At 44.1% G+C, this 24,431-nt stretch overlaps 1 protein-coding gene across 1 annotated transcript in view; it reads right to left on the bottom strand.

The window, feature by feature from the left end:
• The window catches only part of GCFC2 (GC-rich sequence DNA-binding factor 2), a 26,587-nt gene continuing 2,156 nt past the window's right edge, over positions 1-24,431 (bottom strand). The window contains exons 2-17 of the mRNA XM_038751212.1: positions 23,206-23,349; positions 18,653-18,880; positions 17,802-17,896; positions 16,485-16,591; positions 12,673-12,859; positions 11,850-11,973; positions 11,435-11,513; positions 9,559-9,671; positions 8,688-8,887; positions 6,417-6,567; positions 4,541-4,662; positions 4,317-4,393; positions 3,471-3,537; positions 2,894-3,040; positions 1,542-1,666; positions 1-741 (exon numbers count right to left, since the gene is read on the bottom strand). Coding sequence (XP_038607140.1) covers positions 621-741; positions 1,542-1,666; positions 2,894-3,040; positions 3,471-3,537; positions 4,317-4,393; positions 4,541-4,662; positions 6,417-6,567; positions 8,688-8,887; positions 9,559-9,671; positions 11,435-11,513; positions 11,850-11,973; positions 12,673-12,859; positions 16,485-16,591; positions 17,802-17,896; positions 18,653-18,880; positions 23,206-23,349 — 2,087 coding nt within the window. The 3' untranslated portion in view covers positions 1-620. The remainder of the gene's footprint in view (positions 742-1,541; positions 1,667-2,893; positions 3,041-3,470; positions 3,538-4,316; positions 4,394-4,540; positions 4,663-6,416; positions 6,568-8,687; positions 8,888-9,558; positions 9,672-11,434; positions 11,514-11,849; positions 11,974-12,672; positions 12,860-16,484; positions 16,592-17,801; positions 17,897-18,652; positions 18,881-23,205; positions 23,350-24,431) is intronic.

Below are 24,431 nucleotides of genomic sequence, written 5' to 3' on the forward strand. Positions count from 1 at the left end.
TATTGGAGTTGAATCATTTTACTGCAAAATAAAAACTTCAAAGGGAAGTTGAACCAATAAGCTCCGCAGAAAATATTTCTTGGGCATTAAACTGCGCATTAAAAAAAATCTATCCAAGGCCATTTCAAATTATTTCAAAAATACAAAAACAAGTTTCTGTTTACATATCTTAACCATCTCAAAAGATCATTGTGATCGGAGTATCAGGTGCTGTACACGTGAATCCTACAAACAGAATAAGCAGTTAATATTCCTCCTCTTGGGATAATCTGAAACACCATAGTTCTCTGAAACGATGATGATGCTGGGTTTTAAGTCAACACCACTTTCCTCCATTTCTCCTCCCCGCCTAACCCCCATATGCAATACCTCGTAATTCAACAGTTTTGTTCCTTCACCTACCTTCCTCCCAATCTCTCCGTCCCATTCCGTCTTGGCCAGTTCCTCCGAATGATATCAAAAACAGACAGCGGGAAAGAGGAGAACTGATTCAAAGCACGACCCCGTCCCCCCAAACCCCAGTTTCACGTGATCTCTGGCCTCATCGCTCCCAAACGGGGACAAGTCAGGTCCTTTTGTTGAAACGAAACTTTTTAGAATCCCGTATTTCGTCTTCCACTTTATTCTGCTTCTTCGATTATTAACTTGAGCTGTTCCAGTGAATATTCCTCTATGAAGGCTTCTGCTTGATCCAAAGCTCTTACTTTCACCAGGAGACAAATTAAGTCTCTTAACTGATCCCTAAAAAAAAGCAAAAAAGCCCCACACATTTGTAAAGCTCTGCCTCAGAACGCGTGGCTCAATGGAAAGAGCCCGGGCTTTGGAGTCGGGGTCATGGGTTCTAATCCTGACTCTGCCACTTGTCAGCTGGGTGACTTTGGGCAAGTCACTTCACTTCTCTGGGTCTCAGTTACCTCATCTGTAAAATGGGGATTAACACTGTGAGCCCCCTTGGAACCACCTGATCACCTTGTAACCTCCCCAGCGCTTAGAACAGTGCTTTGCACGGAGTAAGCACTTAATAAATGCTATTATTATTATTATTCTCTAAAACCCAGTGGCAAGGAATGGCAGAATAATCCCTTGGGGAATGGGCCCAAACTGAAAGATTACAAAACCCGATCCCACCCATTACGGGCCCAGAATGCAAGGCAATCAAACAGGTGCTTATACAAATTTGAGATTCTGCTAGATTTAAAATGGGGACGACAATTCTAAAAGAATAGGGGCTTTGTTTTCATTCTGCGTGCGTGACTCCAATAACACAGTTTGCGTTTCGGATTACTAACACCCTTTACTTCTCCCATGCTGCCTCCCCCTTAACATACTTAAGTGCTTTTTAAACTGTTACAAGTGGTAGCTAGGCTGTATATCGATTCCCCGGGGAGACAGAGTTGAACCTTTATTTTAACAGCCCCGATATTTTCAATGACTGTTCTGCCAAACCGAGGTCAGTCAAAACTTCGGAATATGCTTTTAAAAAGAAACATGAATGGCCGTGGAGAAACGTGCTTTAAAAATGCTATATAGTGGTTACCTACCTCTTTTCACTTTTATACAATTTATGGGCCAACTGCACCAAAAACTGGGTGAAATGTGCGAGCTGAGGGAGGGATGATCTCGTGTGAAGCCCTCTGAACCATCTTTCTGGTAGACACGCTATGACCTGCTCAATCCAAAAGGCACGTATATGATCAGCTGTATATGTACCATGACATCAGTACCAGTTTCTAAGGACCTTCCCTGAGGGGGTACTTGGGGAACGTGCAGTAGGTGTAAAGAGGAGTCCTTGCTCTTGAGTAACTCACGTCTACCTACTGCCTTCCAAAATGATGGCATCATCAAACATGCTTCATATGCAACCACATGAATCAATCAGTTGTTATACATGTTCCCTGAAGGCACATCTCCTCCAAGAAGCCTTTCCTTACTAAGCCCTCCTCTCCTCCCGATCCCTCCTGCACCACTCTTACTTTGCTCCTTGGTTCATCCTCTCTCCTCCCATCTACACAGCACAAATGTATAGATCTGCCATTTATCTATTTGTATTAGTGTCTGTCTTCCCCTCCAGACTGTGAGCTCACTGTGAGCAGGAATGTGTTGTTATATTGTACTCCCTCAAACACTTAGTACAACGCTCTGCACGGAGTAAGCGCTTCAATTAGTATGACTGAATCAATGCTACAACACGGTGACAGTCTAATTTTGCAGTTATTCTTTGCCATCAGGATCTGCCCAGCGCACTGCTTTGGAAAACCGAACCTGTACTTGAAAATCTCTTTTCAGCTCACGGCAGATGACCGTCACCGGCCTGCCCCGCTAAGCGGCCTGGACAGACATACTCGAGGGTCTCTCAGCAAGGAGAGAGAGAGAGAGATGGTCAGGCATTTTACTCCCCTCTATTGTCATTCATGGTGTTTAAGTGCTTACTATGTGTCAAGCACTGTACTAAGCGCTGGGCAGCCGAGGTGTAAGCAGGCCTAATGGAGCCACGTTGAAGCCTCTCCCCTAGGCTGTAAGCTCGTGGGCAGGGAGTGTGTCGGTTATACTGTGCTCTCCCAAGCACTTAGTACAGTGTTCTGCACACAGGAAGTGCTCAGTAAATATGAGGAGTCAACTGGGACGGGGTTGACTGTGACGGTCCACCCCTCAATGCCCTGAGACCTAGACCTCTTCCCTCAATCTCCATCTTTCTTCTTCCCTAAGCCTCCCTTTGGCAAAGCACCACTCCGCCAGTGGTGCCCAACTGCTAGCTAGGTTTCCTGGTTTCATCTCTCCCTCACTCCCTTTCCCACCTGCCTAAAAACAACCCCCCTTCCTCCATGTCTCTCACCTCCCCCATCATTCGACAGGGGTGTGTACCGTCGCGAAGAGTTTCCACCCCACGACTTACCCGGTGGCATTTTTCGATAAGGTCTGGTCCAGGCGGTACATTGGGTAGACAGGTGATCAGGTAGCGATTCAGCAGCCTGCTCAGGCCTAACTCCCACAAGGCATCTTCCAGGAGGAAGCCATCCCAAAGAAGAATATTGCCAAAGAGCTAGAATCAAAAACAACTTTAGAACCAACAGCCAGTTCCCGGAGTTTCTTCCGGCCCCAAATGACTGTCTGAAAGGCTAACGGAGAGGGCCGCAAAAGGTTCAAGGTCTCTTAGGTTAGTCCGCTTTACCTGGTGAGCATCTGTACCATGCACAATACTCCAAATACGCTAGTTGTTAAAACTGCCATTTCAAAAATGGTGTGCTGAACCACACACAAAATTTTAAAGTTCTGGTAAAAAGTTTGGCCTTTACCGCCAAGTCCACTAAGGGGAAAACTAAACCGTCAAGTCCACTGTTGATGAAAGGGGCTTAAGTCCCATCATTTTTATCTAAGAATGTTATTCCTGCACTCTGTCCCCCAAGCATACCGCATATATAAGTACTTTTAAACCTAGATTATTCTTGAACGCTTTTCTAGAATTTGTTTACCTTTAGAGCAGACCAGAACTGTCTTTCCTGAAACTTTAAATGGGGTGACGTTTTGTCTTCCACAACACTGAACGTGGAATAGAAACAGAAGGAAAAAAAAATACAAGGAAAATTGTCAGAAAACGTATTGAGGCAAAATTATAGGCACTTTCATTTTCAGCAATTAGAAATAAAGAGGACAGGGCCCTGTTTCTCGGAAACTATAATCACTTCAATCATGTTTTTTTTCCACTATACCACATATTGCCTTTTCCCCACCTTCTCTTCTTTCCTCCCCCTCTAAGTGACCAAAGCCTCCCTGCTCTCCTATTTCTGAAACACATAATCTTCCCATCCTCCAGTGGCTTTTCCTATTTCCTTTGACTGCCTGGTGATTCACTAGAAATGGCTGAAGGTGATGAGGAAGAGATTAGAAGTGTCCAATGGGGACTAATGTACGGGAAAATGAAACAAAATGTTTTTAACTATCCATTCTATTTCTGAAGGGGTTCAAATGAATATGGATAATACACTCCGCACCCCAGGATAGATGGAGAGTTTTAATAATAGTAATAATGATGGCATTTGTTAAGCGCTTACTATGTGCACAGCACTGTTCTAAGCGCTGGGGGGGATACAAGCTGATCAGGTTGTCCCACGTAGGGGTTAACAGTCTTAATCCCCATTTTACAGATGAGGGAACTGAGGCCCAGAGAAGTGAAGTGACTTGCCCAAAGTCACACAGCTGACAGTTGGTGGAGCCGGGATTTGAACCCCTGACCTCTGACTCCAAAGCCCGGGCTCTTTCCACTGAGCCACGCTGCTTCTCTTTTAAATCCATGGATCCCCGACCCCATCAACTCTTACCACGTGGGATACAGAGGGATGAAGACGTCTTCATCTATTGCCTTCTTCATTCTTGAGATGATGGACCCCATCAAATCCTAAATTTAAAAAAAGTTTATGAAACTTCAATAATTTCAGAAATCAAATTCAGCAATTCCAACCCAGCCGACCATTGGCGATAAAATATGGTTATATAATTTAAAAAAAAAAAAATTCCAACACCCTCTAGAAACATCAGTTATTACCTGCTTGGCTTTCCTTGCTTCACTGTCACAAGTTGAGGGGGCTCCAAATATTATTTCATAGTGTTTTATTAGGCTGCTTGTCTGTGAAGTGGACAAGGGATCCCACACAAATTCCACAAAACCTGAAACAAATAATACTATTTCAGCGGTACTTCTTATCCCCTGACCAAACTGCCTGGCAAGAACCGGTGTGCGGAAGAGGATGGGGAGGCAAGCAGGAGGTTTCAGAACATACACCCCGAGACACACACCCGGAGACATACACAAATATCTGGTGTATATATATTTATTTTATTCTGTTAGTATGTTTGGTTTTGTTCTCTGTCTCCCCCTTTTAGACTGTGAGCCCACTATTGGGTAGGGACTGTATATGTTGCCAACTTGTACTTCCCAAGCACTTAGTACAGTGCTCTGCACACAGTAAGCGCTCAATACGATTGATGATGATACGTCCTTCCTCTCCCCCTCCTCCCCCTCTCCATCCCCTCCGCCTTACCTCCTTCCCTTCCCCACAGCACCTGTATACATGTATATATGTTTGTACATATTTATTACTCTATTTATTTTACTTGTACATATCTATTCTATTTAGTTAATATGTTTGGTTTTATTCTGTCTCCCCCACGTCTATATGTTGCCAACTTGTACTTCTCAAGCGCTTAGTACAGTGCTCTGCACACAGTAAGCGCTCAATAAATACGATTGATTGATTGAGTGATTGATTGTAACTACCCCAGCATTTAGAGTAGTGCCTGGCACACAGTAAGTGCTTAACAAATAGCTGTGTGACTTTGGGCAAGTCCCTTAACTTCTCTGTGCCTCTGTTCCCTCATCTGTAAAATGGGGATTAAAGACTGTGAGCCCCACGTGGGACAACCTGATCACCCTGGATTCCCCCAGCGCTTAGAACAGTGCTTTGCACATAGTAGGCGCTTAACGAACACCACCATTATTATTATTATTATTATTATTATTAAATGCCATAATGATAACTATTATTATTGTATTCAGGCTGACTTGAAGTAGTCAGGGGCAGAAAAAGAGCAGAATGCTCATTCTGTGCTGCAAGCTCACTGTGAGCATGGAATGGATCTATTTATTGTTACAGTGTACTCTCCCAAGTGCTTAGTACAATGCTCTGCACACAGTAAGTGCTCAATAAATGTGACTAACTGGTCCCCCCCCTTTTTTTTTTAAATGGCATTTGTTAAGTGCTTAATATATGCCAGTCATTGCACTAAGCGCTGGGATTGATAATCGGGTTAGACACAGTACACGTCCCACACAGAACCTAAGTCCTGCTGCTGCCTCTCTCAAGTCCAAATATACGTTCTTCCTTTTTTAATGCAAGTTTCAGTCTTTACTGAATCCGACTCATGAAAATCCGGATTTACTGCAGTGGCTATCAAACATATTTGATCAGGCGGAGTTTCTTGAATGAAGACCCACACAAGTACCTAAGGTTACAGCTACACCACGACACACAGAACTAAAGAGATGCGGCTGTGAGTGGCTTTTTAAAAAATAGTATTTGTTAGGCGATTACTGTGTGCCAGCCTGAAGTAGATACAAGCTTGGTACCTTAGCCCGAGTTGCAGCCACTCCACGATAACTACAAGCCGGGAATATATAGACAGCCTTCAGTGTCTAATAATCCAATGCGACACTGCAAGATGCCTAAACAGATGAAGAAATTATGACCTTCCACACTACCCCCCTTTCCACTTACCTATAATTGTCCAAAAATGTATTAAACGAACAAACCACCAAATACTATCTTTTAAAACCATCAGCTGTGACAACCATTTTATGCCAAATCAGTACCTATTGTCGATACTGAGTTTATCCGTGTTTAAGCAAACGTAAACTACCGTACCTGCAATTTGAGGAATAACTGTTTTGTCAATGATGGTAGGCAGAATCTTTTCATCAGGATTGCCTTCCTTCTTCAATTCCGATACATCCTTCTTAATGAATTCCTCTACAGATCTGAACCACGACATCTGTTTCAAGCCTATGCAATCCGGCTTTAAAAAAGAAAAGTCAGAAAAGGCATTTGCACCGGAGACAGAACATTGCATCGGTCCGTATTTCAAAATCACGTTTTAAATACGCACCTTTGAAAACGATAAATTAGATAAATCACAACATTCTAGTTACCTCCGCGCAAAAGCCTCCCTTTAGCACTTGTGTTGCATTTTAGTCTTACCCTTAGCTAAGCTTAGCACTAAGAACAGTGCTCTGCACATAGTAAGCGCTTAACAAATGCCATCATTATTATTATACATGTACACGCTCATTTATAGATTTGATTATTTACTCCTCGTGCATTTGAGCTGCTCCCTAACTATCCTAATACACCCACTATTTAAAATAATTTTTATCTGTTGCCTCTCCCTTTAGACATGAGCTCCCTTCTAGACTGTGAGCTCGTTGTGGGCAGGGAACGTATCTGCCATCTCTATTCTATTGTACTCTCTCAATTGCTTAGTACAGTGCTCTGCACCCAGTTAAGTGCTCAGTAAATACAACTGATTGACTGACAGGACTGAAAACTTGCGTCTTTCTTGTAGCCTTCCCAGCACTTAGTACAGTACCTCACTCAGAAGGCAGCCAACAGGTGCCACCGATGGAAGAAAAGGATTTTTAGGAAGTGTAAAATTATAGCTAGTGTTTCCCAGAATCCACTTGCCTGTCATTCCCTCTTCCAATCACACATTCAGTGCTTGGATTTTTTGGAAGAGACTTAGTTGTTTGGTGCCAGAAGGGTTTGCTGGGAGCAAGTTAGGGATTTCTCCAAGCCAATTTAGAGGGGAGGGGAATGAAAGAGCTTCTGTGAGCCACTGCAGCCAAGAGTGGCTCACAGTCCTCCCCTCAAACACCAAACCTCGGGGATTTTCCTGGTTTCCCGGCAGGCCAGGTCAGCCCGGGCCTTACGCCAAACCCGGCGAAGACCATGTGATCTGTAGGACGGAGCAAGACCTGGTTAAACACCGGGTTTTATTTTGGTCTTTGTTGAGCATGTACCACCGTTCTAGGTACCAGGTCCAAAACGCCGGTGGCCTGTAACGCGGCTCTTAAACGGTCTGCAACGGGGTGACTGAATGTTTGAACCCCTGCTCTTTATCCAAAAGCGTAATAATACTTAACAAATGCCATTATTATTACTATTTCTCCAAAAGCGTTCTGCCCTTCAACAACCTACACCTTCCCCTCATGGAGGGTGGTGGGAAAGAGGAATGGGCCATTCGCTCCTCCGCTTATCACCGGAGAAGAGGGAATACTGGCAGCCCAGAGAATCCGTACCGATGGGATGCCAAAGCCCAAGCCTAGGTCTGCACTAGTCCTGGACTTCTTCAAAAGCCGGAAGAATGGGGGCATTTCATCCCCCGAGAAGCAGCATGGTCTGGTGGGTAAAGCATGAGCCTGAGAGTCAGAAGGACCTGAGTTCTAATCCTGGCTACACTGTGTGTCTGCTATGTGTCCTTGAGCAAGTCACTTCACTTCTCTGTGCCTCAGTTCCCTCAACTGTAAAACGGGGATTAACACTGTGAGCCCCATGTGGGACAGAGACTATGCCCAACCCGATCTGCTTGTATCAACCCCAGTGCTTAATAATAATAATAATAATGATGGCATTTGTTAAGCGCTTACTAGGTGCAAAGCACTGTTCTAAGCGCTGGGGAGGTAACAAGGTGATCAGGTTATCCCACAGGGGGCTCACAGTCTTAATTCCCATTTTACAAACGAGGTAACTGAGGCACAGAGAAGTGAAGTGACTTGCTAGGACAGTGCTTGGCACGTAAGTACTTTACACGTGTCACAATTATTATTATTATCCACTCCCCTGATTCTCTAGAGAAACTCGGTGTTCTCATCCCCAAAGGCAGATGTCAGAAAGTGCCTGCTTACAAATGATTATTTTTTTTGGTTGGGGGGGGTGGGGGCTATAATGTCTTTGGGATTGGGGATAGCTAACCATCATCCACCTCCACACGCAATCATCCAATAAAACTGTATTTCTAAGCACTAGATGGAAGAATCCAACGAGACTGGGGAATCTGTTAGCCATAAAGCTGTCAACGTCTTAAGAAGTTCAAGAGCCTACAACAACAACAAAAAAAAGAAAATATCTGCCAGTAAATACCTTAAGAGGATTCCAGTCTATTAACTCGATTATGATTAGTGGATTCAAAAGTTTAGGGAGGCACAGGCTAACATATGCCTCGTAATAGGAATCGGGAAACTTCTCTCGCCACTGCTGGAATTTCACCAGAATATTCTCTATAATACAAAAGTCTTCATGCACGTCTTCAAAAATTTTCTTACGGCTCTGTAAAATATCATCTACGAATAAAACAAAACATACTCATTTTTTAGCACAATACTAAAATATCTGCTGCAATACAATTTCTCTTACTGCCTCCTAGAATAAGCAAACTGTACTCATACTTTTCTGTATCATTAATCTAGTATGCTCTTCCAGAGTCCAACACAAATTCCTTCACTCAAAATGACATTTACACTAAGCTAATGCAGTATGTTTCTTAAAATATTAAGCATGGTTTATTTTATTCAAAGGGTACTACAAGAAGTACCCAGAGACAAGGAAAATAGAAAACTTGTGAGCATTAGTACTTCCAGACCAAAAGACCCTGAGAATTCTAGCTGAAAATCCCGACACTGATACAGTAATAGTCTTTACAGAAAAGGACACGAAAGAGCCCGTTTTTGTTTTTTTCCTGTGCATTTGAATTCATGAATAATGTTACTGCACAACTACAGTCTTTACTACTTAAAAAAAGGCTAGAAACGATCCGAGACAGAGCTCAACCCATAACTGGATATGGTGCCTTCCTACTTTTGCAGTAGAAGCCTTAATATTGTTGCCAACTTGTACTTCCCAAACGCTTAGTACAGTGCTCTGCACACAGTAAGCACTCAATAAATACAACTGATTGATTGATTGATTGATCCTGGCAAAGTCACCAGAGGACATGGGAGGGCCAAGAACTCACCTTTGGTTTTCTGGAAGTCATTCATCTCAGCAGGAGAGACCTCATCATCACTGGACATCCCTTCCTGGTGATCACATTTCCCGGTACTTTCTCTTGCTTGCCTTCTGTGTGCCCTGGATTTTATAATCAGTACACTATTAATCATCACTGAATTAGCAACAAACAGATCCACCCCGTTTGGATATATATAATTATATATACTATATGTATAATATATATAATAAATATATATATATAGTCATCAGCTTCCTCACTGGTCATCCTGCCTCTACACTCTCCCCGCTCCAATTCATACTTCATTCATTTTTTTTCCTCCTAAAATGCAGGAGGTTCATTCAATTGTATTTACCAAGTGCTTATTACATGCAAAGCACTGTACTAAGTGTTTGGGAGAGTATAGTCTAATAACAGACACATTCCTGCCCACAGCGAGCTCACAGTCTACAGGATGACAAGTGCCTAGTTCAACACGGCGGCCAACTGGACGGGGCTGATCCTGGACATGCTGAGAGGGAAAAACCGGCAGATTACAACTATAAGCATACAGGTTCACATTTTTATTCTTATTAATGATGGCATTTATTAAGCCCTTACTATGTGCAAAGCACCGTTCTAAGCGCTGGGGAGGTTACAAGGTGATCAGGTTGTCCCACGGGGGGCTCACAGTCTTCATTCCCATTTGACAGATGAGGGAACTGAGGCCCAGAGAAGTGAAGTGACTTGCCCAAAGTCACACAGCTGACAATTGGCGGAGCCGGGATTTGAACCCATGACCTCTGACTCCAAAGCCCGGGCTCTTTTCCACCGAGCCACGCTGCTTCTCTATACCTCAGTTATGCTCCGGGCACGTTGTCATATCCACTGACTAGTTTCTTGTATCCACCCCAGCGCTTAGTACGGTGCCTGGCAAATAGTAAGTGCTTAGCAAATGCCACAACATCATCATCATCATCATCAATCGTATTTATTGAGCGCTTACTATGTGCAGAGCACTGTACTAAGCGCTTGGGAAGTACACATTGGCAACATATAGAGACAGTCCCTACCCAACAGTGGGCTCACAGTCTAAAAGGGGGAGACTGAGAACAAAACCAAACATACTAACAAAATAAAATAGAATAGATATGTACAAATAAAATAAAACAACAATAATGATTATTTTCTGACAACAGTTCTACAGATCGGTGTGTGATGATGATGAAGTCTTCCAACGACAACAACCAACGGGCCTCGGTCCTGAGACTCGGGGACCGAGAACCCGTGAAGGAATCTGTTCTCGTGACGGTGGTGTGTGTGGTGCCAAGCATATTCAGAGTGCCACTCAATCAATCAATCGATCAATCGTATTTATTGAGCGCTTACTGTGTGCAGAGCACTGTACTAAGCGCTTGGGAAGTACAAGTTGGCAACGTAAAGAGACTCGTACTCTCTTATTCCTGCCAGTCCCGCTGGGGCACAGACTACAATGAGCAACTAGGCAGGTGGGGCACGGCACACACTGAAGAGCCAACGAAATTCAGCTTGGACTATTTTACGGAGAGTTCAAACTTTTACCTAGGGAACACTACTGCGTGGTCTAGTGGAAACACTACGGGCCTGGGAGACGGAGGACGTGGGTTCTAGTCTCGGCTCCGCCACCTTTCCGCTGTGTGACCCTGAGTATGTCACTTCCCTTCTCTGGGCCTCAGTTACCTCACCTGCAAAATGAGGATTAAGTCTGCGAGCCCCATGTGGGACAGGGATTGTGCCCAACCAGATTAGCTTGTATCTACCCTAGTGCTTAGAAGAGTGCCTGGCACAGCGTAACTACCTAAATACCATTATTATTACTAGTCTTAATTAATCCTCAAACATTTACTTGGCATTTTATAGTTACCTTCGGGCCTTGCACTCTTCCAGGAGTTGTACTTTTTCATCAACCGCCACACTGTCATCTGTTGGAGTACCAGTCTTTCCTGTCGATGAATATGAAGTGCATACTACAATTTATAAACTGAACAACTCTAAATTAGCCTGAATGCTATTTACTATATAATGGTCAAATTATGCCTGTGAATCAGCCATGCGAATTGAAACGGCAGAAAGATATGACTACGGTATACTTGCCCGGTTTCTAAGAACTCTACAAAAATCGCCGTGAATCAGACATGCGAATTGAAACGGCAGAAAGATAAGACTACGGTATACTTGCCCAGTTTCTAAGAACGCTACAAAAATCGCAGTCATCAAAAAGAGGAACAGTTTCTCAAGTTGCATGTTTCAAATGTATTTTAAATATAAAAAAACCTCACCTGATAACTTTTGCAAATAAGTTGATTCACTTAGTAAATCTTCTTGCCTTCGTTTCAAAAGGATCTTGGCTTGTTTTCTAAGAAGGAGATACATGGATGATTCTAGTTCCTTGATGTCCACCATCTAAAACAACGAATACAGGTTGTTGTTTTTTATTCTGGGCCATGCATAATGAATGATAAAAAAGGAAAAATAAAATCTACAAAGATTCAGGGGACAGACAACTGGGTATCATTTCATTAGAGAAACTTAAATACCCATCCTTCAAGAAAACTTTATGGGCTCATTCGCTTCAACAAATTTAAGAAAAATAAAGCTGAAGATATCTGATAAGCATTTTCCATGTTCTGACCTAATTGAAAAACAAACCCAAACCACATTTCTGTTCACATAAAAATGACAAGAACATATTCATTCAAACGATTTAGTAAGCCATGCACATTCAAAGCAGTTATCCACATCTCTGAGGGAAAGTAAGATGGTTCTTAATGGTTCCAATTTATACGAAGATTTGATTTGGTCTTGTTTCAGGGCCTTAATTTTCATTCTTAATTCATAATATATTGCTAGTTACACTGACACTTTGTTCTAGCAAGTTACTAGCCTCTTTACGTAATTAAAAGCTAGCCCCTTTTACCCAGACAAAAACAAGCATTCTGATTTTCTATGTCACTCTAAGTCTGAAGTTACTTACATTTGGGAGAGAGATTTTACTAAAGTTATGGAATAGGAAAATAGCAATGTTTCCTTAAATTTAACTAGTTTTCTAGGAGCAAAAGTTAATTAAGCACAGCCCTCAAAATAACATACACCATTATATACCTTTTCATTAAGACAGTCAACCAGGTTTTCCAAGTAAGTTTTCATACCCTTATAGAATTTATAATTTAGAGCTGGTTCTGATGCCTTCTCTAGACGCTTGATAGTACTCTTGGAGGTTTCGATGTCCTGAAGGTACTTTTCATATTCCCTTTGATGTGAACGATGAATATCCTGTAACGAGGTTAATCTGAATACAAAGGAAAAATGCTTTACGCTTTTATTATTAACGGCTTGGTAATTCACGGCTAATGGCTCAAATAAGTTTGTCTTCTGCTTTCTAACCCGAGAGTTCGGTACTTTCGTGAGTCAATCAATCGTATTTATTAAGTGCTTTCTCTGTGCAGAGCACTGTACGAAGTACTTGGGAGATTACAATGCAACAATAAACAGACACATTTTACCGTTTTGGGTGTTCAGTAAATGATGCCTCTTATACTATCCAAAGCGCTTAGTACAGTGCTCTGAACATAGTGAGCACTCAATCAATATGACTGATTGACTGACTGAGGTTGACTTATTGATAAACTTTCCTTCCCAACTACGGTGAAACCACCACCATGCCTTGCTAAATTTGCTGGCCATCCATTTGTTTAATACTGATGTAACCACTTTAATTCACACTGACTTACTACAGATCAGGGCATCAAGTTATTCTGACCACCCTCTTGCTTTTTAAGTCTATCAGTCAAGGGAATCTCTTGAGCAGCGCACCATACTAAACACTTAGGAGAGTACGAATGTGAAAAGTAGCTTTTGCTTGATGTGATGAGGCAAAGGAAGTGAGTGGAAGATTTTTAGGAGAGGAGAGATTCTGATCCAGGCAGCCAGCATGTAGCATTGGGAGACCACACCTCATCTGTAAAATAATGATGGCAGTTGTTAAGCGCTTACTATGTGCAAAGCACTGTTTCTAAGGGATTAAGGCTGTGAGCTCCACGTGGGACACAGACTGTGTCCAACCTCATTAGCGTCAATGTACCGCCGTGCTTAGTACGGGGCCTGGCACATCATAAGCCCTTAATTACCATAAAAAAAAGGACTAATTCAACAGTCTAGTCTCGGTAACACCAGAGCTTGTACCAGGGCGGTAGCAGTTTGGGAGAAGAGGGAGGACAGGATCCGGGAAATTTTGTGGGGGGAAAATGGGCCGGATTTGGCAGCGGAATGGATGTGAGAGCTGAACGACAGGGAGGAGCTGATCATGACACCGAGGTTCTGGGATAGAGCGGTGGGTGTTGTTGGGTGGGATGGGAAAGTTGGGGGACAAGGGAGCTGAGGAGGAAAGATTAGGAGGTCTGTGTGTGACATTCTGACCTGTTGAGTTTGAAATGCCAACAAGACATCCAAGTGGAGCTGTCCCGGCGGTAAGAAGGACTGCAGATCAGACGAGAGGTCAAAATCGGAGAGATTTGAGAATCACCCACATACACGGGTGGTAAATGAAGTATGGGAGCTCTAGAATGTACGGTCCTTGTGGGTGGGGGACGTGTTGTACTGTAGTGTTCATTACAGATCATCATCATCAATCGTATTTATTGAGCGCTTACTATGTGCAGAGCACTGTATTAAGCGCTTGGGAAGTACAAATTGGCAACGTATAGAGACAGTCCCTACCCAACAGTGGGCCCACAGTCTAAAAGGGGGAGACAGAGAACAAAACCAAACATACTAACAAAAGAAAATAAATAGAATAGATATGTACAAGTAAAATAAATAGAGTGATAAATATGTACAAACATATATACATATATACAGGTGCTGTGGGGAAGGGAAGGAGGTAAGATGGGGGGATGCAACACTGCACACAGTAAGGGCTCAATAAATACAATGGATTAATTGATATTAAAGTTCCAATTTTTTTTTTTTTACAGTATTAAGTACTTACTATGTGCCAGCACTGTTCTAGGCGTTGGGGTAGATACGAACTAATCAGGCTGGACACAGTCCATGTCCCACATGGGGCTCACGGTCTTAATCCCCATTTTATGGATGAGGTAACAGGCACAGAGAAGTGAAGTGCTTTGCCCAGGGTCACACAGCAGACAAGTGGCGGAGCAGGATTATCACTATCAATCGTATTTATTGAGCGCTTACTATGTGCAGAGCACTGTACTAAGCGCTTGGGAAGTACAAATTGGCAACACATAGAGACAGTCCCTACCCAACAGTGGGCTCACAGTCTAAAAGGGGGAGACAGAGAACAGAACCAAACATACCAACAAAATAAAATAAATAGGATAGAAACGTACAAGTAAAATAAATGAATAAATAGAGTAATAAATATGTACAACCATATATACATATATACAGGTGCTGTGGGGAAGGGAAGGAGGTAAGATGGGGGGATGGAGAGGGGGACGAGGGGGAGAGGAGGGAAGGGGCTCAGTCTGGGAAGGCCTCCTGGAGGAGGTGAGCTCTCAGCAGGGCCTTGAAGGGAGGAAGAGAGCTAGCTTGGCGGAGGGGCAGAGGGATTGGGGGCATTCCAGGCCCGGGGGAGGACGTGGGCCGGGGGTCGACGGCGGGACAGGCGAGAACGAGGTACAGTGAGGAGATTAGCGGTGGAGGAGCGGAGGGTGCGGGCTGGGCTGGAGAAGGAGAGAAGGGAGGTGAGGTAGGAGGGGGCGAGGTGATGGACAGCCTTGAAGCCCAGGGTGAGGAGTTTCTGCTTGATGCGCAGATTGATCGGTAGCCATTGGAGGTTTTTGAGGAGGGGAGTAATATGTCCAGAGCGTTTCTGGACAAAGATAATCCGGGCAGCAGCATGAAGTATGGATTGAAGTGGAGAGAGACACGAGGATGGGAGATCAGAGAGAAGGCTAGTGCAGTAGTCCAGACGGGATAGGATGAAAGCTTGAATGAGCAGGGTAGCAGTTTGGATGGAGAGGAAAGGGCGGATCTTGGCGATGTTGCGGAGCTGAGACCGGCAGGTTTTGGTGACGGCTTGGATGTGAGGGGTGAATGAGAGAGCGGAGTCGAGGATGACACCGAGGTTGCGGGCTTGTGAGACGGGAAGGATGGTAGTGCCGTCAACAGAGATGGGAAAGTCAGGGAGAGGGCAGGGTTTGGGAGGGAAGACAAGGAGCTCAGTCTTCGACATGTTGAGCTTTAGGTGGCGGGCGGACATCCAGATGGAGATGTCCTGAAGGCAGGAGGAGATGCGAGCCTGGAGGGAGGGGGAGAGAGCAGGGGCAGAGATGGAGATCTGGGTGTCATCAGCGTAGAGATGATAGTTGAAGCCGTGGGAGCGAATGAGGTCACCAAGGGAGTGAGTGTAGATTGAGAACAGAAGGGGACCAAGCACTGAACCTTGGGGAACCCCCACAGTAAGGGGATGGGAGGGGGAGGAGGAGCCTGCAAAAGAGACTGAGAAAGAGCGACCGGAGAGATAAGAGGAGAACCAGGAGAGGACGGAGTCTGTGAAGCCAAGGTCAGATAGCGTGTTGAGGAGAAGGGGGTGGTCCACAGTATCAAAGGCAGCCGAGAGGTCGAGGAGGATTAGGACAGAGTAGGAGCCGTTGGATTTGGCAAGCAGGAGGTCATTGGTGACCTTTGAGAGGGCGGTTTCCGTGGAATGAAGGGGACGGAAGCCAGACTGGAGGGGGTCGAGGAGAGAGTTGTTGTTGAGGAATTCTAGGCAGCGCGTGTAGACAACTCGTAGAACCCAGGTCCTTTTGACTCCCGGGCCCCATCCATTAAGCCACGCTGCTTCCAGCTAGAATTATTTGGTAGGAGCACAGCAAGAAAATAATACTGATGAACACTTTGGACCATCGAGTGTATATTAAAACGTAAACCTATATGTAAATCAATACCTGAGATTCAATTTCTTTTTTATGATTTCCAAATTCACCGGTGGACGTGCTGTATCGATCTTGATCTTGGGTGGCTGGGGTCTGTGGGTATGGGACAGGTCAATTCCCTAAAAGAGAACGTAAGAATGGCATTTTGTAAGACATTTCATTACACCAATTATCAAGATAGTCTAAATGTACGGTGGGGTACGTTAAAGACTATTACCAGAGAAAACTGAGTGGAATCCAAAATTCTAAAAGCAAAAAGAATTGGCTGCACCTATTTGTCCAGCGAAATCCTCAGATTACATAGAGTAGCACATCTTCTTTCTTAAGCCTTCTCAAAACTGGACCAAAAATTAGACGTTTCAATAATAATGATGGCATTTATTAAGCGTTTACTATGTGCAAAGCACTGTTCTAAGCGCTGGGGAAGTTACAAGGCAGGTTGCCCCACGGGGGGCTCACAGTCTTCATCCCCATTTTCCAGATGAGGTAACTGAGGTGCAGAGAAGTGAAGTGACTTGCTCAAAGTCACACAGCTAACTGGCGGAGCCGGGATTTGAACCCATGACCTGTGACTCCAAAGCCCGGGCTCTTTCCACTGAGCCACGCTGCTTCCCTTCTCAATAGGCAATTGCTGTATCACAGAGAAGCAGCGTGGCTTAGTGAAAAGGGCCCAGACTTGGGAGTCAGATGTTCTAATCCCACTTCTGCCACTTGTCGGCTGTGTGACTTTGGGCAAGTCACTTAACTTCTCTGGGCCTCAGTTTCCTCATCTGTAAAATGGGGATCAAGTCCGCAAGCCCTACGGGGGACACTCTGGGCCTCGGTTTCCTCATCTGTAAAATGGGGGTCAAGTCCGCGAGCCTTACGTGGGACACCCTGATTACCTTGTGGCTATCCCAGCACTTAAAACAGTGCTTTGCACATAGTAAGCACTTAAATGCCATCATCATTATTATTATTATTACTCAAAATTATCCTCTCATGAAAAACCATGTAATATGTTTGAACAATTTAGAAGCCTAGTGGAAAGAACATGGAATTGGGAGTCAGAGGGCCTGGGTTCTAATCCCAGCTTGCCAATCGCTTGCTGTGGGACCCTGGGCAAGTCACTTAACTTCTCTGTGCCTCAGTTTCCTCAACTGTAAAATGGGCACTCGATACCTGTTCTCCTTCCTTAGACTGTGAGGCTCACGCAGGACAGGGACTGTGTCCAACCTAATTAACCCGTATCCACCCCACTGTTTAGAACAGTGTCTGACATGTAGAAAGCTCTTTCAAATACCATTTAAAAAAAATCTTTTTTTAAAAGATTAGAATAAAAATGATTACTTGTGTGATTTTGACCGCTTTACTCATCTGTTGTCGTTCCCAAATATCTTGCGTTTCGTCTTCCTGGCTTTCACGTGAGTCGTCATTTGGAGATGCTACAATTAAAAACATTAAGAATGCAATCAGTGTTCACCTCTCTCATCCTGCACAAGTTCCCCCTTTCACTACTAGGAAAACTCTAAAAACAAATCAGGTTATTAAGACAGAAAAAGTGAAAATAATTTTAAACCCTAAGACACGTTACTGAGAATCAAGAGAAGTGTGGATACTTTTTACAGATGGAACAAGATACTTCTTCAAAGAATGTACAGAAATTTTAGCATTTAATAGATTTGTCTGTAATTAAACATTTTCTTTGTATATTAAAAGTGTTAAAAAAAGTCATTCAAATTGTTCAATTTTGGTTTTAAGAGCAGACACGTTACTGAGAATCAAGAGAAGTGTGGATACCTTTTACAGATGGAACAAGATACTTCAAAGAATGTACAGAAATTTTAGCATTTAATAGATTTTTCAGCAACTAAACATTTTCCTTGTATAAAAAGTGTTAAAAAAAGTCATTCAAATTGTTCAATTTTAGTTTTAAGAGCAGCAACCAGGAGTAATAACAGATTCCAGAGATTCCCCCCTCAAAAGAGTTTTTCTTTTACCTTAATACGGAATCAAATAAGTGGGTGTGCTGGAAAAGGGAAAATGCCAGCAGTATTGTTGTTTGCCCTTTGTTAAAAGATATTGATCTAGGAATTAAATGCTGCAAGAAGCTCGCAATCAGTGAGCCCAAACCCACAAAATGTTTTTATCAGACCTCATTTTTCATACTTTTCATACTCCGAAAGGTGTATGTTTCTTACATGTTTCTTCAGTCATTCTCTGTTTCAGAGTTTGGGGCTTGGGAGCAAACTGAATTCTCTTTTCATGATCATCGGGTTCATCCTCACTATCTGCATCGCCGCTCTTGAGATCGAAGGGCTTGTCACCCGTCTTTGGATTTGTATTCAGAGGTATGAAGCTGCACTGGGACCTGGCCAACTGCCGTTTTCTCCGGGCTGCCTGGATGTAAGCCGCATCAGGAATTTTAACTGCAGTGAACGGAAATACATTAAAGGCGAAAATCACAAAAATTACAGTGTGGCACGCTAAGTATTACCCTTCACCTTCCGTAAGGCAACTACTATAAAAAATCTGATTATCTTTTAATGCACGGGACCGAAGTCAGGAGATAGGACGGTTTTTTTTTTATTATTCAAATAACTGCATTTAAAGAATCCTCCCTAAATAAAACACACGACAACTACCGTGTTAACTCCACAGGGATGTTTGTTCATCTTCTATGGGAAGCTCCTGTGCATGAGTCAGAAGTTTCGGATTCAGAACTTCCCGGCCCGGGTTTGTCTGCTGTGTGACGGGGGGGCCGGTGACTTCGCTCCTGTGCCTCAGTTCCCTCACCTGTAAAATGGGGATTTAGACTGGGATTAAGCCCCACGTGGGACAGGGACCGTGCCCATGCTGATTAGCTTGTATCTACCCCAGCAGCTTAGAACAGTGCCTGACACAGAGTAAGCGCTTAACGAATATCATCCTCATTACTATTTTTATTACATGACGGGAGGAGGGGGCGTTCATCATCATCGTCAATCGTATTTATTGAGCGCTTACTCTGTGCAGAGCACTGGACTAAGCGCTTGGGAAGTACAAATTGGCAACACATAGAGACAGTCCCTACCCAACAGTGGGCTCACAGTCTAAAAGGGGGAGACAGAGAACAAAACCAAACATACTAACAAAATAAAATAAATAGAATAGATATGTACAAATAAAATAGAGTAATAAATATGTACAAACATATATACATATATACAGGTGCTGTGGGGAAGGGAAGGAGGTAAGATGGAGGGGATGGAGAGGGGGACGAGGCATTCCTCAGGCTCCCCGTTGTTCCAGACAAACCAATGTTCTGGAAAAAGACAAAATACGGCAGCGTGCAGTTGTAAAGACGGGCTGCTGATACCAGGTGTCCCGTGGCACAGGGGGAGACTGGTTCCACTACGGGGATGGCATATAGTAAGCACTTAAATGCCACCACTATTATTATTATCATCATAATAAGTGCTCTACAAATACCATTTATTAATTGGCTGATCCGAGACAGGGAGTGCTCCAACGTCCAATCAGTTACCGCAAATTGTGTCGGTCAAAATGGAGGATCAGTGTCAAAAATAATGATGATTACGATGCCATTTGTTCAGCGCTTACTATGTGCCAAGCACTGCACTAAGCGCTGGGGCGGCTACAACAGGAGGGATTGATTCCGGTCGGACACCCTGTTTTTTTACCAAAATTACCCAGAATTGTGTAGTCAATCATTAGAGAGGAGTAATAAGGCTGCATGAATGCATTTCTATCAGTTCAAAGGGTCCCACGATAGGAGAGCTGACTTTTACTTCTTGAGAAGTAAAATAGGTGTCGACCCTCCCCGGTGACTCTATTTGAAGATGTGGACAACTATCGTACTGGCCTCGGCCCTCTTGAAACCTCCGCCTCGAGTTCTCTCTCCAACATATCTTTGAAAATTGTTTCCCTAAATGCCTGCAGCTCCTATGCATTCACATACGTACGCACACTGGCATAAGATGCAGCATGGCCTGGATGCCAGAGGACCTGGGTTCTAATCCCGACCCCGCCGCGTGTCTGCTGGGTGACCTTGGTCAAGTCACTTCACTTCTCTAGGCCTCAGTTCCCTCATCTGTAAAATGGGGATTCAATGCCTGCTCTCCCTCCTAGTTAAGACTGTGAGCCCCACGTGGGACCTGGTTCTCTTGCTTTCACCCCAGCGTTTGGCACGTAGTAAGTGCTTAGCAAATACTACAGTTATTATTCTTACCCAGAGCCAACGCCTGAAATGAGGCTAGTTGTGAAGGTGGAACTAATATGTCGAAAAGCTGAAACAAAGTTCTATTTAGAAATAATGTTTTGAAAAGCTGATACGGTTGAATTTAGAGAAGTCGTAAGCGCTGTCCTTCATAATTCAAAATCTCCTAAATTACGGACCATCTGGATATTGCTATCTTCCCCAGCGTTTAGAAACAGAGTGAGCATTCAATACAGAGTGAGCATTCAACAACACTACCAGCTAGATTCACTGGTAACATTTTCTAGATGATAACTCCAGAAGGGGAATTTAGGGAAGGAAGAAGCATTAAGGTGCGATGGAAAAGGAAACTTATTATTTCAAAGGAAAAACATTTTAAGGCACAACCAATTTCAACGATGACGTCCAAATGCCCACTACGCTGGTCCGGGAATTTGCCATATCCAGGCTTGACAGGCATCGCTCCCCTTGCTGACTGACTGCCCTGCCTCCAGGCTCTCACCTCTCCTGCCCACACTGCGTTGGATGGCCAGATCATTTTTCTAACACATCATCATCAATCGTATTTATTGAGCGCTTACTGTGTGCAGAGCACTGTACTAAGCGCTTGGGAAGGACAAGTGGGTAACATATAGAGACAGTCCCTACCCAGCAGTGGGCTCACAGTCTAAAAGGGGGAGACAGAGGACAGAACCAAACATACTAACAAAATAAAATAAATAGAATAGATATGTACAAGTAAAATAAATGAACACGTCACACTACTGTATGATTTTCCCACTCCTCAAAGCTTGCGGCTGTTGCCCGGGCTTTGACTCAAGCAGAAACTTGACCACGGGCTTTAAAGCACTCAGCCCTCCTCCTTGTCCACTCTCTTCTCCCACTAAAACTCAGCTCCCAATCTTCATTCCCCTCCAGGTAACCCGCCCGCTCTACTTCTTCGCTCATCCTCTTCCTTCCCATCGTATCCCCGGGACCACTGATAACCCCATCCTCGTCAACCCTTTCGAGAGGACATCTCCTCTAAAGAGCCTTTCCTGAGCAATCCCTACCACACTTTATAATCCCCAACTACCTCTTCATCCCTTCTTCATTGCCCAAGGTACTTACACAATAATAATCAATCAATTTATTGAGCACTTACTGTGTGCAGAGCACTGTACTAAGCGCTTGGGAAGTACAAGTTGGCAACATATAGAGACAGTCCCTACCCAACAGTGGGCTCACAGTCTAAAAGACTGTGATATATATATAGTGATATACTATAATAACAACAAAACAGCATCTTTTAAGCGCCTACTAGGTGCCAAGCACTGTACTAGGCGCTGGGGGGACACACAGGCAAATAAGGTTGGGCACAGTCCCTGCCCCAGGTGGGGCTCACAGCCTCAATCCCCATTTTGCAGATGAGGTAACTGATGCCCAGTGAAGTGACTTGCCCAAGGTCACCCATGAGACAAGTGGATTAGAACCCATGACCTTCTGACTCTCAGATCCAAGCTCTATCGACTACACCACGCTGCTTCTCATATTAAAACATATTAACACAACCCCTATAGCACTTCTATACATATCTTATATACCCTACTGACTCTATCTGTAATTTATGCCTGTTTCCCCTACTAGATTAAGCTCCTTGAGGCCTCTTCTAATTCTTCTGAATTCTCCAAGCACTTGGTACTTAGCAGAGCTCAGTACATGCTACTGATTTAGATGAACAAATTGTCCACAAACCTCTATTTCCACAATTTCTCTGTCCAAATTCTTGCTAATCGTGAAATGGAAAAAAGCCTCAGGACGTCATCTTGCCTCTCCATCTTCAGGATGGATTGCGCTTGCACTATTCCAGAGAGTCACCTTCTCTTTTCCTTAAATTTCCCGTTGGAAACTTCACAGCTCCTTTGCCACACTGAAGCACAACATTTAGGGAAGCAGCGTGGCTCAGTGGAAAGAGCCCGGGCTTTGGAGTCAGAGGTCATGGGTTCAATTCCCGGCTCCGCCAATTGTCAGCTGTGTGACTTGGGCAAGTCACTTAACTTCTCTGGGCCTCGGTTCCCTCATCTGCAAAATGGGGGTGAAGACCGTTAGCCCCCCGTGGAACAACCTGATCACCTTGTATCCTCCCCAGCGCTTAGAACAGCGCATCGCACATAGTAAGCGCTTAATAAATGCCATCATTATTTATTTATTATTTATTTATGACCGATTTTTCAGCCAAACTATTCTGCTGTTATTTCATATGTCCCCTTGCCCTATCTCAATTGATAGAAAAAACCTGCTTTTTTTCCCTTCTTTGGGCCTGCCTTCCTCCTTCTAGATTATGAGTTGCAGAGATGCTCGTCTGGCCAACGTGAAGCCGTCCATAACTACTCTTTGTGAACAAACATTTTGATCGTTGGCATTTGTTGGACACTTACTGGGTGCAAAGGAGTCTGCTTAGCAATTGGGAATGCAGTTGGTAGTTGTGATCCCCACTCACAAGGGGGTTACAATCTAGTGGAGGAGATTAATCCCAACCAAAGGCTTCATAATTACCTGGTGAACTGTCCTTTTCCTGCGAAGCACTGGACTGACTTTCAGAAGATGAATAGTGGTCAACTTCGCTATCTGAAGAGGGACGGGATTCATCCCCCTCATCTCCAGAATTATCAAGCATCCAGGATTTTGACAGGTGGATTGCTAAGCATAAGAACAAAGGCGAAACGTTAGCTTCAGTTATTGAAATGGTAACCAAAAGATTTCAATCCATCAACCTACGGGGTACTTATCGAATGTTTACTGGGTGCATATTTGGTGTTTCAAACTGTCCACTGTCGTGGAAGCAGTTCCACATCACTGAACAATGTTCTTGCAAAGCGTGGCAACCATCCTTTCATGTCCACGCCTTTTATATTTAAAATTGACAAAAGAACCCATTCACTTAAATACCATTTTATTTATAAAAAAGAGCTTAATGAATACCACAATGGTTATTACTGCTAAAGACGCTGGTCCAAGGCTGCAATAGATTCCCCCCAAATAGCCCTGAATGGCAGGGCCAGTGAAGCTCCCCTTTCACGGATGGTGAAACTGAGGCTGGCAGAGGTTCAGTGACGGGAGCCTCTCCTCTCTCTGAGAGCGAAGATCTGGGGGCAGGAAGATGCGCAGCCAGCTGCTAGGAGCACCGTGGCCTAGTGGATAGAGCCTGGGCGTCAGAGGTCATGGGTTCTAATCCCGGCTCTGCCACTTGTCTGCTGTGTGGCCTTGGGCGAGTCATCACTTCTCCGGGCCTCAGTTCCCCCATCTGTAAAATGGGGATGAGACTGTGAGCCCATTGTTGGGTCGGGACCGTCTCTATATGTTGCCAACCTGTACTTCCCAAGCGCTTAGTACAGTGCTCTGCACACAGTAAGCGCTCAATAAATGATTGAATGAATGAATGAATGAATGAGTGAGTGTGAACCCCACGTGGGACAGTAACTGTGCCTAACCTAACTACCTTGTATCTAGAACAGTGCTGGGCACGTAGTAAGTGCTTACAAACCGACTTGCTTGTATCCACCCAGCGCTTAGTACAGTGCCTGGCACAGAGTAAGCACTTAACACCCTGTGAGAGGATTAAAAGTGTGAGCCCCATATGGGACAGGGACTGTGCCCAACCTGATCACCTTGTCTCTACCCCAGGGATTAAAACGGCGCTGGGCACATAAGTGCTTACAAACCGATTTGCTTGTATAATATAATGGTATTTGTTAAGTGCTTACTATGTGCCAAGCACCGCT

This window comes from Tachyglossus aculeatus, chromosome 9, assembly GCF_015852505.1.
Source record: "Tachyglossus aculeatus isolate mTacAcu1 chromosome 9, mTacAcu1.pri, whole genome shotgun sequence".
Classification (NCBI taxonomy): domain Eukaryota; kingdom Metazoa; phylum Chordata; class Mammalia; order Monotremata; family Tachyglossidae; genus Tachyglossus; species Tachyglossus aculeatus.